This window comes from Pan troglodytes, chromosome 20 (assembly GCF_028858775.2).
Source record: "Pan troglodytes isolate AG18354 chromosome 20, NHGRI_mPanTro3-v2.0_pri, whole genome shotgun sequence".
Classification (NCBI taxonomy): Eukaryota; Metazoa; Chordata; class Mammalia; order Primates; family Hominidae; genus Pan; species Pan troglodytes.
Window position 1 is genome coordinate 56,018,080 of NC_072418.2, and position 15,066 is coordinate 56,033,145.

General features: G+C 47.0%; 1 protein-coding gene across 1 annotated transcript in view; it reads right to left on the reverse strand.

The window, feature by feature from the left end:
- Window positions 1-12,895, reverse strand: part of ZNF665 (zinc finger protein 665) — a 28,136-nt gene extending 15,241 nt beyond the window's left edge. The window contains 2 exon segments of the mRNA XM_054672588.2: window positions 5,163-5,222; window positions 12,815-12,895. Of these exon segments, the coding sequence (XP_054528563.2) occupies window positions 5,163-5,177 (15 nt within the window). The 5' untranslated portion in view covers window positions 5,178-5,222; window positions 12,815-12,895.
- Between the last annotated feature and the right edge of the window lie 2,171 nt (window positions 12,896-15,066).

A 15,066-nucleotide genomic window follows, 5' to 3' on the forward strand; every position in this document is an offset into this window, starting at 1 on the left:
GAAGAAAAAACAAGTCAGAGCCTTAAAACTATGATGAGAGCAATAGCAATGACAGGGATTTAAGAACAATGCCCATATGCAAGGTAGTATTTTAAATCCTTTACGTGTACTAACACATACAACACTGTAGCCCATGAGAGAAAGATCTGCTCCCATTTTACTGTGGGGACAACTGTTTCACAGACATGCTGAGAAACCTGTCTCAGGTCAAAGGACTAAAAATGACAGAGCAAGTACCTGTACCCAGGTGTCTAGGAATTAAAATTAAACCTAAGCAATCAGTTAAGCAACAGGCAAGCTACCTGAAAGAGCAGCTCGCAATGCCCTGAATAATCTTCCAAAGAGGGTAAGTAGGCGGTTTGGAACGCTAAAGCATTAAGGAAGGCTACATAGTCAAGAAGAGCCTTCAGAGTTTTCATTTTAGAATCTCAGTGTCTGAGATCAGTACAAAGGAGTCAATATATCTGTCCAAGGTTCTGAAAGGGTGGTCATTTTGGAAGAATTCATTTATGTAACGACGTGTACCAATGTCTAATAGATTCCCAACATCCTTTTGTGCAACATCTGTCGGCAGCTGCTCACATTCTACTGTGAATGGCTGACATGTAGATTGGTCTCAATAGTTTCTTGGTCATTAAACTGGTTAGAAAAGAACTTTCCCAGTCTTTTAGATGCTACACTGTGGCTGAAATCCTCTGAACTACTGTGAAAATGAGGTTTACAAAATAAAGAAATTGGCCAGGCATGGTGGCTCATGCCTGTAGTCCCAGCACTTTGGGAGGCCAAGGCAGGCAGATTGTTTGAGCCCAGGAGTTTGAGACCAGCCTGGCAACATAGCAAGACCTTGTTTCTACAAAAAAGTAAAAATAATAATAAAAGAAAAAATAAATAAATACAAATAAATAAAGAAGTACAAGAAATGAGAGAATGTTGGAGAATGAAGGGTAAAATGATGTCGAGCAAAACTGGCCACAGAATGTGTTAATATATTCAAGTTCAAATAGTGTTTTATGAAGAAAGAGACTTTAAAATCTCAGGGGTAAGCAAATTTAAACTGAAAACAGAATAAAAAGTCCTAGAAAGATACAGTAAAAAGTAGTGTCTGTCTCTTTGCATAAAGTAGTATAATATAGTTTGCATAAAGTAGTATAATATAGTTTGCACGCATTTGGAAGACAACCAGCTGGCAAGGGAATTATCTCAAAGAACTACACAGGAGCCAAATGAGATTATCAAGGACAACAAACCACTTCCTTTATTACAAGATCACACTTATAGAAAAAAGCACATGTAAAAACCTAATTTCAGCACTGAATTCAGGACTTTCTCACTGGAAATTTGGGTAGAATCAAAAGAGAAAACAAAGATAAAAGTGGCTATGAGTTTTGGCTGAGCACAGTGGCTCACGCCTGTAATCCCAGCACTTTGGGAGGCCAAGGCGGGTGGATCACGAGGTCAGGAGATCGAGACCATCCTGGCTAACACGGTGAAACCCCGTCTCTACTAAAAATACAAAAATAAATTAGCCGGGCGTGGTGGCGGACGCCTGTAGTCCCAGCTACTCGGGAGGCTGAGGCAGGAGAATGCCATGAACCTGGGAGGCAGAGCTTGCAGTGAGCCGAGATCGCACCACTGCACTCCAGCCTGGGTGACACAGAGCGAGATTCCGTCTCAAAAAAAAAAAAAAAAAAAAGTGGCTATGAGTTTTGTATAAATATGTAAATTTCTTTCTTTTTTTTGTTTTTTTTTGAGATGGAGTTTTGCTTTGTCACCCAGGCTGGAGTGCAGTGGGTTCAGGGAGCTTCCAGAGGGCTGACATGTGGAGGTTCCTGGAGGACAGCCTACCCAGGGAGGGCAGGGAAGCTCTGTACCCCTTTCCCCATACCTCACCTTATGCATCTCTTCACTGGTATCTTCTGTAATAGTATTTATAATCAACCAGTAAAACTGAGTGTTTCTCTGACCTCTAAGAGTTGCTCCAGCAAATTAATCCAACCCAAAGAAGGGTTCATGGGAACCTCAACTTGAAGTTGGTCGGTCAGAAGTTTCAGAGGCCTGGACATGCAATTGGGAACTGAGCCATCAATCTGTGAGATGTGACACTATCTTCATGCAGACAGTGTTGGAACTGAACTGGAGGACAGCCAGTTGGTTGCTTGCTGTTTGTTGGTGGGGAGAAATCCCTCGCATTTGGCCACAGAAGTCTTCTGTGTGGATTGTGGTGTTGGTGTGAGAGCAGAGGAAAACATGGTTTTTGAGTTGTTTTTCCTAAACAGCACCAAAAGTAAATTGACATGAGGTCACCTAACTGAGAAAAACTGAAACAAGTTCAAGGCTAACAATATGGAACTTCACCAAAGGTCATTATATACACAAACGCATTTATGTCCATATATTACTATCCTATTAGTTCATTAATAGATAGTAGAGAACAGGCTGGGTGTGGTGGCTCACACCTGTAATCCCAGCACTTTGGGAGGCCGAGTTAGATGGATCACCTGAGGTCAGGAGTTCGAGACCAGCCTGGCCAACATGGTAAAACCCCGTCTCTACTAAAAATACAAAAATTAGCCAGGTGTGGTGGCAGACACCTGTAATCCCAGCTACTCGGGAGGCTGAGGCAGGAGAATTGCTTGAACCTAGGAAGCGGAGGTTGCAGTGAGCCGAGATTGCGCCCCTTCACTCCAGCCTGGGCAAAAGAGTGAAACTCCATCTCAAAAAAAAAAAAAGACAGTGGAGAACAAATTTAAGGCCACAGAAAATATTTAAAATATGATTTCAAATGATAAAACACATACAATTTATTTAAATGATGGTATGTCTTTTATAAAACCATGGGCGTATGCATCTACATATTCATGTGTGCACATCACATATACCAGTTAAATTAAGTGAAATAAGGAGATGTGTCTCAATGATGTATTTTTTTTGATGACCTCTTTAGTTGTCTTTTTTGCTCATGTGCTTTTCAGAAAGTCTGGGACAATTGAAATGCATGAATTGTACTTAATTTAGTTTACAAACATTTTTGTAAATTAAGCTGTAAAAACGCTAAAACAAAAATATGTAAGAACTTGTACTCCAATTGGTATTAAATAAAAATATTAAAAGTACAGATACCATTTTTTTCCAGTTAAATTTAGATATTTAGGCATTAACAAAAGCCCAATGGAGGTTTTAGTTTATTTTACTTATGAAATCATAAGATTAGGACATTTTTTAATATCATACATTAATTTAATAGATTTAAGAAGTACATATTGCAACAATACTTACTCAAAGAAATTATTGGATAATTAAAAATCAGTCCAAAAAGGAAATTTGAAAAACACCCAAAAGCTAATATTAAACAAGAAAATTTCACCAAACATCATAATCAAGCAGTAAATGCTGGATGCATTTGGTCTAAATTAAAATGGAGAAAATGGGCTGGGCATGATGGCTCATGCCTGTAATCCTAACACCTTGGGAGGCCAAGGCGGGTGGATTGCTTGAGCTCAGGAATTCGAGACGATCCTCGGCAAAATAGTGAGAACCCCATCTTTACAAAAAATATAAAAATTAGCTGGGTGTGGTGGCATGCACGTGTAGTCCCAGCTACTTGAGAGGCTGAGGTGGGAGGTTGGCTTGAGCCCAGGAGGTGGAGGTTGCAGTGAGCCGAGATTGCACCACTGCACTCCAGAATGGGCGACAGGGCCGGACCTTGTAACGAAAAAAAAAAAAAGGAGAAAATGGGGCTCACCAAGGCTCCAGCTAAAGCCCACTTCAGAGCATGCCTGAGCTGAGACCAAGAAAAAGGTAAAGTAGGAGCTGGATCTGTTAAAACTAACAGATGACATACTCACAACCCAGGAGAAGAATGCATTGAAGTTTAAGAACTAATAACAATACTGTGAAAACAATCTTCATTCTTTCTTTAGCAGCTCTCATTAGACACAAACACACAATGCATCTCACGAGTACATTAGGAATTATACAATGCTACCTATTAAAATGTTTCCAGACCTATTTAAAGAAATTATAAGACTGTACTAAAGTGATGATGTCAATAAAATAGAGGACTAGAATTCCCAAACACTACCTCCACCATGGCGACACAAATGTAGTAGCAATATATGAACCAATTGCTTTGTGAGAAACCCAGTGGTCATTTAAGAGGTTGGAACTCTTAACAGTAGTAGGAAAATACAGGACATCTGCTCACAGAGGCCTTACCCTGGCATGATGCAGTGTCACTGCAAGAAAAACACCAATTTCCCATTTCTCCTGGGAGAGGAAAAGTATGAAAACCTTCATCCAATATTCTGTCTTTTCAGGGCGCTGCGTGAGGGATAAGTTTCTCTCTTGGTTGAATGTAAGTAATGAAGGCCGGGCGCGGTAGTTCACGCCTGTAATCCCAGCACTTTGGGAGGCCGAGGCGGGTGGATCGCTTGAGCTCACGAATTGGAGACCGGCCTGGGCAACACGGTGAAACCCCATCTCTATTAAAAATACAAAAAAAATAGCCGGGCATGGTGATGCACGCCTGTAGTCCCAGCTACTCGGGGGGCCATGGCGAGAGAATCACTTGAGCCCAGGAGGCGGAGGTTGCAGTGAGCTGAGATTGCGTCACTGCACTCCAGCCTAGGCGACAGAGCGAGACTCTGTCTCAACAAAAAAAAAAAAAAAAAGGAGTTTGGAGTCAGAAACACAGTGACTCACTTGTTCGGCATCAAATGCAATATAAATGAGGTGACAAAGCTTTCCCCACAGTCCTCTCATTTTACAGCATTTCGTGGGTGCTTGTACACACTAACATCTGACTTCATAACCAGCTTCTCTTATCACAGTTTACACAGAGCTGGCAATATATTCAAACATGGCCTGAACAATCCCTGCTGCCCAACAGCACTGACACCACGGGACCCTCACCCCGTCTCCATCCATGTCTGGGTGTGAGCCCTTCCCAGGCCCATGCCCCGTGCAGCCTCTTCCCAAGTTCATGTCACTGGGTCACCAGAGATGGAATCTAAGTGAGGTGAGAGGGACTGAGGGAAGGCACGAGTGAGTGCGAGCAAACCTGTTAGGCAGGACGCTTCAGACTCAGAGAAGATTCCCAACTCCAAGGTCCAGGGTTTCTGAAAGGAAGGAGACAGAGCAATCCACCGAGAATATCGTCTCACCTGAGGAAGAGCCATCCCTGACTCCTTTGCTTTCCTCTTCCTCTTGTTCCAGGGTTCTACCTTGGGTAACATGAAAGAGACTTTAGAATTCAATCCTGAATGTCAAAAATACGCTGTTTGTTGGTTAGAATCAACACACCCCCTTCCTGGGCCATAACCTTATACACAGGGAAGACCTTATACATAGGAAAGATAGTCCTCTGCTGCCCACTGCACCAGAAAAGATGCAGGGGTAAGAAACTCCTACAGGAAAAACAAGTGAGTTTCTGACCTCTTTCTTTAGAACCCACTCCCCTCCTGGAGAAGCCCCCACACAGGCTGCAGCAGTGGGGAGCTGGGCTGGAATGAGCTTCCGTTCGGGGCTCAGACCCAGCCCTGACCAAACCCCATGTGAGCACAGCCCCTCTCCCCTCTGTGAGTCACAGGCTGAGCTCAGCCTTCAGAAACGATCAGCAGTGCCCTGGTGCTCAATGGTAGATACAGAATCACAGAACAGAACCAATCTTAAATGTCATTGAAACTGGGCTGCAATTTATCTGAATGAAAATCTCTGCTAAGGGGGCGTAAGAGATGTATTTGCAAAATGCCTCAGCATTCTTGAGCTCCACTGAGAGGGGCCAAGCCCAGCACAGCCCCGCCACCTTCTGGCTGTACTTTCCCTGGGGGCCTTGTCATCAGGATCCAGACAGTGGAAGGTGAAGCAGCACAGGGAAACACGCAGAACAGCCAATACAGACAAGAGGTGAGGGTGGGGGTGGGGATGGAATGCTGAAGCGGGGCTCAGGGAGAGGGTCACAGAAGTCCCCACTGAGGAAGTGATATCAGAACAAAGACCTGGGTTAGGAAGGGTGTTTGCACCTGCACCTCAGGGGCCAGAGTCCTAGGCAGAGGGACCACCCATGTGAAGGCCCTGAGGCAGGAGCAACTTGGGGACCCCGGAAAAGGAAAGGGGCCTGAGTGGCTGGAGCAGAGGGAGCGAGGAGGCACAGGCAGGAGACGAGGTCAGACAGGTCCTGGGGGAGCAGGTCCGGGAGGGCTGAGGTCTTCAAACAGTTTTTCGCCCACACCTCCAAAGAATGTTTAGGCTGGGCGCAGTGGCTCTTGCCTGTAATCTCAGCACTTTGGGAGGCAGAGGTGGGTGGACTGCTTGAGCTCAGGAGTTTGAGACCAACCTGGGCAACATGGCAAAACCCCATCTCTAAAAAAGGTACAAAATTTAGTCAGGTGTGTTGGTACGGGCCTGCAGTCCCAGCTACTTGGGAGGCTGAGGTAGGAGGATCGCTTGAGCAGAGGAGGTGGAGGTTGCAGTGAGCCAAGATCACACCACTGCAGTCCATCCTGGGCAACAGGGCGAGACCCTGTCTCAAAAAAAAAGACTAGAAGAAATAATAAATAATTTTTAAAACAATGTATTTCTTTAATCCACTTATCTTATTTTTAACTCACAAATAATGTCATATCTTCTCTATTTTAAATACATGCTGACATGTTCAGCTAAGCCCCAGGAAGTACAGGGTGGCCCCCATCCACCCTGGGTCTGCTGGGGAACACCTTTGGGGGAATTCAGGATGACCCTTTTGGACATACGAAGGTGGAGATGCCTGTTCCACCTCCCAGAAGAGTGTTGAGGAGACAACTGGACAAAGGATTCCAGTGTTCAAGGGAGAAGTCTGCAGGGAACAGGGAGCCGTGTAGGTGGGTTTAAAGCTGTGAGATGAGATGATAAGGAAGGGCATGGGTTGTAGGGTCCGGCCCCACAGGATTGGTGGGTTTTCTCCTGGTGTGTGGAGACGAGAGAGCTTAGAAATAAAGACACAAGACAAAGAGATAAAAGAAAAGGCAGCTGGGCCCGGGGGACCACTACCACCAAGACGTGGAGACCGGTAGTGGCCCCGAATGCCAGGCCGCGCTGACATTTATTGGATACAAGACAAAGGGGCAGGATAAGGAGAGTGAGTCATCTCCAATGATAGGTAAGGTCACGTGGGTCACGTGTCCACTGGACAGAGGGCCCTTTCCTGCCTGGCAGCCAAGGCAGAGAGAGAGAGGGAGAGAGAAACAGCTTACACTATTATTTCTGCTTATCAGAGACTTTTTGTACTTTCCCTAATTTGCTACTGTTATCTAAAAGGCAGAGCCAGGTGCACAGGATGGAACATGAAGGCGGACTAGGAGCGTGACCACTGAAGCACAGCATCACAGGGAGACGGTTAGGCCTCCGGATAACTGCGGGCGAGCCTGACTGATGTCAGGCCCTCCACAAGAGGTGGAGGAGTAGAGTCTTCTCTAAACTCCCCCAGGGAAAGGGAGACTCCCTTCCCCGGTCTGCTAAGTAGTGGGTGTTGTTCCTTGACACTTACGCTACTGCTAGACCACGGTCCACTTGGCAACGGACATGTTCCCAGACGCTGGCGTCGCCGCTAGACCAAGGAGCCCTCTGGTGGCCCTGTCCGGGCATGACAGAGGGCTCACACTCTTGTCTTCTGGTCACACCTTACTATGTCCCCTCAGCTCCTATCTCTGTATGGCCTGGCTTTTCCTAGGTTATGATTACAGAGGGAGGATTATTATAATATTGGGATAAAGGGTAATTGCTACAAACTAATGATTAATGATATTCATATATAATCATATCTAAGATCTATATCTGGTATAACTATTCTTGTTTTATATTTTATTATACTGAAACAGCTCGTGTCCTCGGTCTCTTGCATCAGCACCTGGGTGGCTTGCCACCCACAGTGGGTGTGGACAGGAACCAAGAAGCTCAGGGAGTAAGCCGTGTATAGTCCACATTTAGGGAACAGAAAAATCAAGAGACACCAGAAGAGGAAAGCGTGACGTGATCAGCAAGGTATCAAAAACTTGAAAACAAACAGTTTAAAAAGGTTAATGGTATGTCCTTAAAGCCAGGAAAACAGAAGAGAAAGTGAGAAAAGAAAAAAAAAGAACACAAGGAAGTTTTTGTGTACTATTCACTTAAATAGAGCATAGAAGAGGGGAACTTACTACAGAAGGAAAAGTAGTTGAGGGTTTTTGTTTTTTTTTGAGATGGAGTCTCACTGTGTCACCCAGGCTGGAGTGCAGTGGTGTGACCTCAGCTCACTGCAAGCTCCGCCTCCTCGGTTCAAGCGATTCTCCTGCCTCAGCCTCCCAAGTAACTGGGATTAAAAGTACACATCACCACAGCCAGCTAATTTTTGTATTTTTAGTAGAGAAGAGGTTTCATCATGTTGGCCAGGCTGGTCTCGAACTCCTGACCTCAGGTGATCTGCCTGCCTCAGCCTCCCAAAGTGCTGGGATTGCAGGCGTGAGCCACCATGCCCAGCCTTATTTTTTGTTTTAAAGTTGAAAGAGTAGATGAGAAAGAAAGGCTTTATTTTCTGTGTGTGTGTGTGTGTGTGTGTGTGTGTGTGTGTGTGAATAGACAAGACCACGAATCTGGATATGCTCATCAAAATAATTCCCTTGAAGTAAAAGTTGACACAGTGGAGGAGGGAGCCACACCGTCCTGAGACTGTGGTGCAAAACTGAAGAGCCAGCTGTAGGGACCAGCCCCACAGGGTCGGTGGGTCTCTCCCCGTATGCGGCGACGAGAGAGTGTAGAAATAAAGACACAAGACAAAGAGATAAAAGAAAAGGCAGCTGGGCCCGGGGGACCACTACCACCAATGCGCGGAGACGGGTAGTGGCCCCGAATGTCGGGCTGCGCTGTTATTTATTGGATACAAGGCAGAAGGGGCAGGGTAAAGCGTGTGAGTCACCTCCATTGATAGGTAAGGTCACGTGGGTCACGTGTCCACTGGACAGGGGGCCCTTCCCTGCCTGGCAGCCGAGGCAGAGAGGGAGAGGAGACAGAGAGAGAGACAGCTTACGCCATTATTTCTGCATATCAGGGACTATTAGTACTTTCACTAATTTACTGCTGCTATCTAGAAGGCAGAGCCAGGTGTACAGGATGGAACATGAAGGCGGACTAGGAGCGTGACCACTGAAGCACAGCATCACAGGGAGACGGTTAGGCCTCCGGATAACTGCGGGCGAGCCTGACTGATGTCAGGCCCTCCACAAGAGGTGGAGGAGTAGAGTCTTCTCTAAACTCCCCCGGGGAAAGGGAGACTCCCTTCCCCAGTCTGCTAAGTAGCGGGTGTTTTCATTTGACACTTACGCTACCGCTAGACCACGGTCCGCCTGGCAACGGGCGTCTTCCCAGACGCTGGCGTCACCGCTAGACCAAGGAGCCCTCTGGTGGCCCTGTCCGGGCATAACAGAAGGCTCGCACTCTTGTCTTCTGGTCACACCTCACTATGTCCCCTCAGCTCCTATCTCTGTATGGCCTGGTTTTTCCTAGGCTATGATTATAGAGCGAGGATTATTATAATATTGGAATAAAAAGTAATTGCTACAAACTAATGATTAATGATATTCATATATAATCATATCTAAGATCTATATCTGGTATAACTATTCTTGTTTTATATTTTATTATACTGGAACAGCTCGTGTTCTCTGTCTCTTGCCTTGGCGCCTGGGTGGCTTGCCACCCACAGCCAGCAACAGCCCAGAGCAGGGACAGACCATTCCCAGTACCTCCTGAGTTGAGATCGCAGGCCTTAAGACAGGTGGGTGGGCCCGTTGGAGAGCTCTTCCCTTTACTGTTTGAGACAGGAAAAAATTAAACTGTTCATACTATTGTCACACTCAACCCAGAATACTTCACCTGTAGTCACCAAAATGTGTGCAGTTTTTCCCACAATGACCAGTTGTGCAGTGCACGCCCAGTGGTGGGTCCTACAATTTCACTCCACTCTGACACTGTCAGTTCTCCCAGGTGAAGATCTCAGTGTGCTACATGCTACTAGTAGCTGTTGGCTACACTCTCACCAGATAAATACCGTGATTCTCTCAACCCCTTCCTTGGATTCAATTAACTTGCTAAAACCATTCATCTGTATGCTTCGTAGTATCCTTTATAACAATTAGGTAGGCCGGGTGCGGTAGCTCATGCCTGTAATCCCGGCACTTTGGGAGGCCAAGGTGGGTGGGTTACCTGAGATCAGGAGTTCAAGACCAGCCTGGCCAACATGGTGAACCCCCTTCTCTACTAACAATACAAAAATTATCTGGGCGTGGTGGTGGACACCTGTAATCCCAGCTACTTGGGAGGCTGAGGCAGGAGAATTGCTTGAGCCCGGGAAGCGGAGGTTGCAGTGAGCCAAGATCGTGCCATTGCACTCCAGCCTGGGTGACAGAGCAAGACTCCGTCTCAAAAACAGACCAACAAACAAAAAACAATTGGGTAAACCAAGGAAAATGTTTCCCTGAGTTCTATGAGCTGCTCGGGCAAATTAATAGCACCTCAGGAAGGGATGAGGAGAATCCCAAATTTATACTCAATGGATCCGAAGCTCCGAATCTGGGACTTGGGGCTGGTATCTGAAGTGGGAACCCTCAACTAGTGGGATCTAATGCTAACTCTGGGTAGATAGTGTCCGAATTGAATTAAATTATTGGACAGTCAGGTAGTGTTTGTTGAAGAACTGCGTGTTGGTGAGGAGAAATCCCCACCCCACACGTTTTGGTGATGAGAGGCGATGCATTCTTTGTTGAGCGTTCATTACTTGATTATGAGAGTGGGAAAAACACTTTGGTTTTTCCTCCTCACTCATACACTTGCCTACACATTACCCCATCCTGGGAAAAGGAAAGAGGATGACCCATAACTGAATGAGTCAAGTCACTGCCCTCTGGTAGAACAGAGATTGCAAATAGAAGCTAACCTCTGATGCCAGGAAGTATAAAATGCACATGTCTTATAGACAAAACTTTTGTGATTCTCACCAGCATCTCCATAACAGAAATAAAATATATACATATAAAATTTGTTAGATTATTAGGGGCTGGGCACAGTGGCTCATGCCTGTAATCCCAGCACTTTGGGAAGCTGAGGTGGGTAGATCACCTGAGGTCAGGAGTTCGAGACCAGCCTGGTCAACATAGTGAAACCCCATCTCTACTAAAAATACAAAAGTTAGCCAGGTATGGTGGTGCATGCCTGTAATCCCAGCTACTCGGGAGGCTGAGGCAGGAGAATCGCTTGAACACAGGAGGCGGAGTTACAGTGAGTCGAGATCGTGCCATTGCACGCCAGTCTGGGAAATAGAGTGAGATTCTGTCTTAAGAAAAAAAAATTTGTTAGATTATGGATACAGAAATCAATATATCATGATGTAATTATCCATATCCAATGAAACCACCATGCATCTGGGCCATAGTCCCCCTCTTTCTTCCTTCCTGTGTGTTTCCCTCCCTCATTCTGTACATCTCTCTCATTCTCTTCTTCTCTCTCCTTGTTTCTTTTCTGTGTTTCAGCCTGGGTCTCTGCTCCTCATTTTGAGCCCCTCTCTTCTCCTGCTGTTTCTCCTTCCCTCTATTCCTTCTCTTCCACTTGTTCTGCTCCATTCTTGCAACTTGTTTCACCTCTTATTCCTCTTTCACCCCAGTCTTTTGGTTGTCCCCAATCTCCATATATTTCTGCCTCTTTCTTCCCTTATCTCTGCTCTCCCTGTTAAATCCCCTCTTCCCTGTTTCACTTCCTTGTCCCCACTCTTTGGCACCCCCAGATCCCAGGTCTCCCCCTGCTGTGGTTCTCCCTCTGCTCTCCTTGTCACGGGCTGCCCCTTCTTGCTGTCCCAGCACCACGCTGCTCTGTCTGTCCTGGCTCCAAATACCCGCTCCTCTCCCTAACTCTCTGTCTGAGGAGCTGCCCCTCTCCCTACCTTGCTGTCCTTCATCTCTCTAGACATCGAGCTTTTCTCTACATTTCTCCAGTTGTTTCTCCATCCCGTTACTTTCTCAGCGACCTCTTTCGCCCTTACTGTCTCTGCAAATCCTGACCCATCCTCTACTTTGCCATGTTTATTGGTTCCCCTCATTCTTTCCTCTGTCTCCGTTTTTCTACTTTTCTCTCAGCCCCTCTCTCTGTCTCCTGATCCCCTTGGCCCACACATTCACAGGGAGGGTTTGGAGTAAGACACCTGGATCCTGGAGGAGCACATTTTCCAGCGGGTGGAGCTGGGCAGGCAAGAACACCGGGTATCACAGGACAAGCCCCGGGCACCTCCCCAGCGCGGGCTCAGGGGAAACGGTGACTGCGAAGGGGAGGCCTAGGGAGCAGCAGGGCCCCGCACGAGGAGGAGAGAGGTGGGGGGCGACAGCGCCTTAGGAGAGGGGTGGGGTATGCAGGATCCCAGAACCAGGCAGAGGCGCGGCCTCCCCGGGACTGGGGCTGCGGCGCTAACGCTCCAGTAACCGACTAGGGCGAGGTTAGGGGACGGTAAAATCCTGCACCCACTTCGCAGATGAGGACTTCACAGGGCGCAGGGTTTTAAGTAAAGGGTTTTAAGCAGGAAACGGCGCAGGAAAGGAGGTGTCTGCATGGTCTGAAGGCCGAAAGACCGCGGGCAGGACCAGCCTGTGTGATTTTAACCCAAAGCGATGCGACCCCCAGAGTCTCGCGGCAACGTCTGAATTTACATGGAATGGAGGGAGCCGTGCGGGGACTTTAAGGGCTATAGGAACCCCCGGACATCGGGTACGGAGGAGCAGGGGACTCCGAAACGCAGGTTTAATCTAGATAGAGGGAAACTCACGCGGCGACTAACAGCCTTCACTCCAAGAGATCTGCTTCCGGGTTTGCAAGAAACTGCCCGCGCAGTAGGCAAAGGGGCGGGTTGCGGTGGGGAAAGGCCGGGCGTTGGGAGGGACTGAGAGCATAGGGTGGGCGGGGCCGGGGCGGGGCCTGAACCCAGGAGGCGGAGGTTGCAATGAGCCGATATCGCGCCATTGCACTCCAGCCTGGGTGACAGAGTGAGACTTCGTCTCTCCTAAAAAAAAAAAAAAACAAAACTTAGGCTATCTAAAAGTTTAACCAATGGCCAGTAATATAAGCAATCATGCATATGTAATGAAGGCTCCATAACAACCCAAAAGGAGAGGATTCAGCGGAGCTTCTGGATAGGTGAACACTGGGAGGCTCCTGCAGCGTGGTGCACCCAGGGAGGGCACCAAGGCTCAACGCCCCTTCTCCCATGCCTCACCTCACTGATCCCTTCCATCTGGCTGTTCTTCTGTCAACTTTGTAATATCCTTTATAATACGTAAATCTATGTAAAGTGTTTCCCTGTATTTTGTGAGCCACTCTAGCAACTTCGTTGAACCTGAGGAGGGGGTCAAGGGACTCCTGGATTTATATCTGATCTGTAAGCACAAGTCACAACCTGTGCTTGTGACTGGCATTGAAATGTGTGCACTATTGTGGGACTGAGCCCTCAACGTGTGGGATCTGATGCCATGTCCCGGCAAAATGGAACGGAATGAGAGAACACGCACCTGGTGTCTGTGGCAGGATTGCTTGCTTGGTGTGTGTGGGAAAACCCAGTACCTCTGGGCTAACGGTAGCATTCTGTGTTGTGAGAGAACAGTAGAAGAAACTGAATCAGTGTTTCCTATATTCTTAAATACGAATATGTGAGGTTTTTTTTTTTTTTTTTTTTTTTTTTGACAAGAGTCTAGCTCTTGTCGCCCAGGCTGGAATGCAATGGCATGATCTCGGCTCACTGCAACCTCCGCCTCCCGGGTTCAAGCGATTCTCCTGCCTCAGCTTCCCGAGTAGCTGGGATTACAGGTGCCTGTCACCACGCCCGGCCAATTTTTGTATTTTTAGTAGAGATGGGGTTTTGCCATGTTGGCCAGGCTGGTCTCGAACTCCTGACCTCGTGATCTGCCCGTCTCGGCCTCCCAAAGTGCTGGGATCTCAGGCGTGAGCCACCGCGCCCGGCGTGAAGGCATTTTTGAGCAAGTTATGTCTCCCTAATTCTGTTTTATTGTACTTTTCCCTAACTAGTTATAATAGCCTCTAAATCTGTGTGGAGTTTTCAGTTTTGTGGACAATACAATAAATAGACAAATAAAAACCCAAACACAAGCTGATCTCTATAGAAGTGTTAGATATTATTTTCAACACACTAAGTGATATTCAGTATCTAGATAAGCTAAAGCACGAATGATGTCTTCTGAGGTGACAAGGTCCACAGTGGCTTTACAGAAACACTGGCCAGAAGTAAAAACTGTGATGATAATGGCAATAGCAATGACTGACTTTTCTGAACACTATGTGCAAGGCATTATTCGGAATACTTTACCTGTATTAACTCAAATGACAACATAATAGCCCATGAGAAAAAGAGCTTTTCCTGTCTTACTAGGAAACAACTGTGTCGGCCGGGCGCTGTGGCTCACGCCTGTAATCCCAGCACTTTGGGAGGCCGAGCTGGGCGGATCACGAGGTCAGGACCGGATCACGAGCCGGGCGGATCACGATGGTCACCAGGAGACCATCCTGGCTAACACGGTGAAACCCCGTCTCTAATGATAATACAAAAAAATTAGCCGGGCGTGGTGGCGGGCGCCTGTAGTACCAGCTACGCTACTCGGGAGGCTGAGGCAGGAGAATGGCGTGAACCCGGGAGGCGGAGCTTGCAGTGAGCCGAGATCGCGCCCCTGCACTCCAGGCTGGGCGAGAGCAAGACTCCGTCTCAAAAAAAAAAAAAAAAAAAAAAAAAAAAAAAGAAACTGTGTCACAGATACGCTAAGAAACTGGCCTAAGGTCCAAGAGCTAGAAATGACAGAGCAAGCCCCGAACCCAGGCATCTAAGAATTACAGTTAGGCTGAGAGCAGTGGCTCACACCTGTAATCCCAGCACTTTGAGAGCCTGAGGCAGGAGGGGTGCTTGAGCCCAGGAGTTCAAGACCAGCCTGGGCAATATAGTGAAACCCCATCTCAACAAAATAAAGACAAAACAAAAACAAAAAAACCCTCAACAATTACAATTAAACCTAAAGA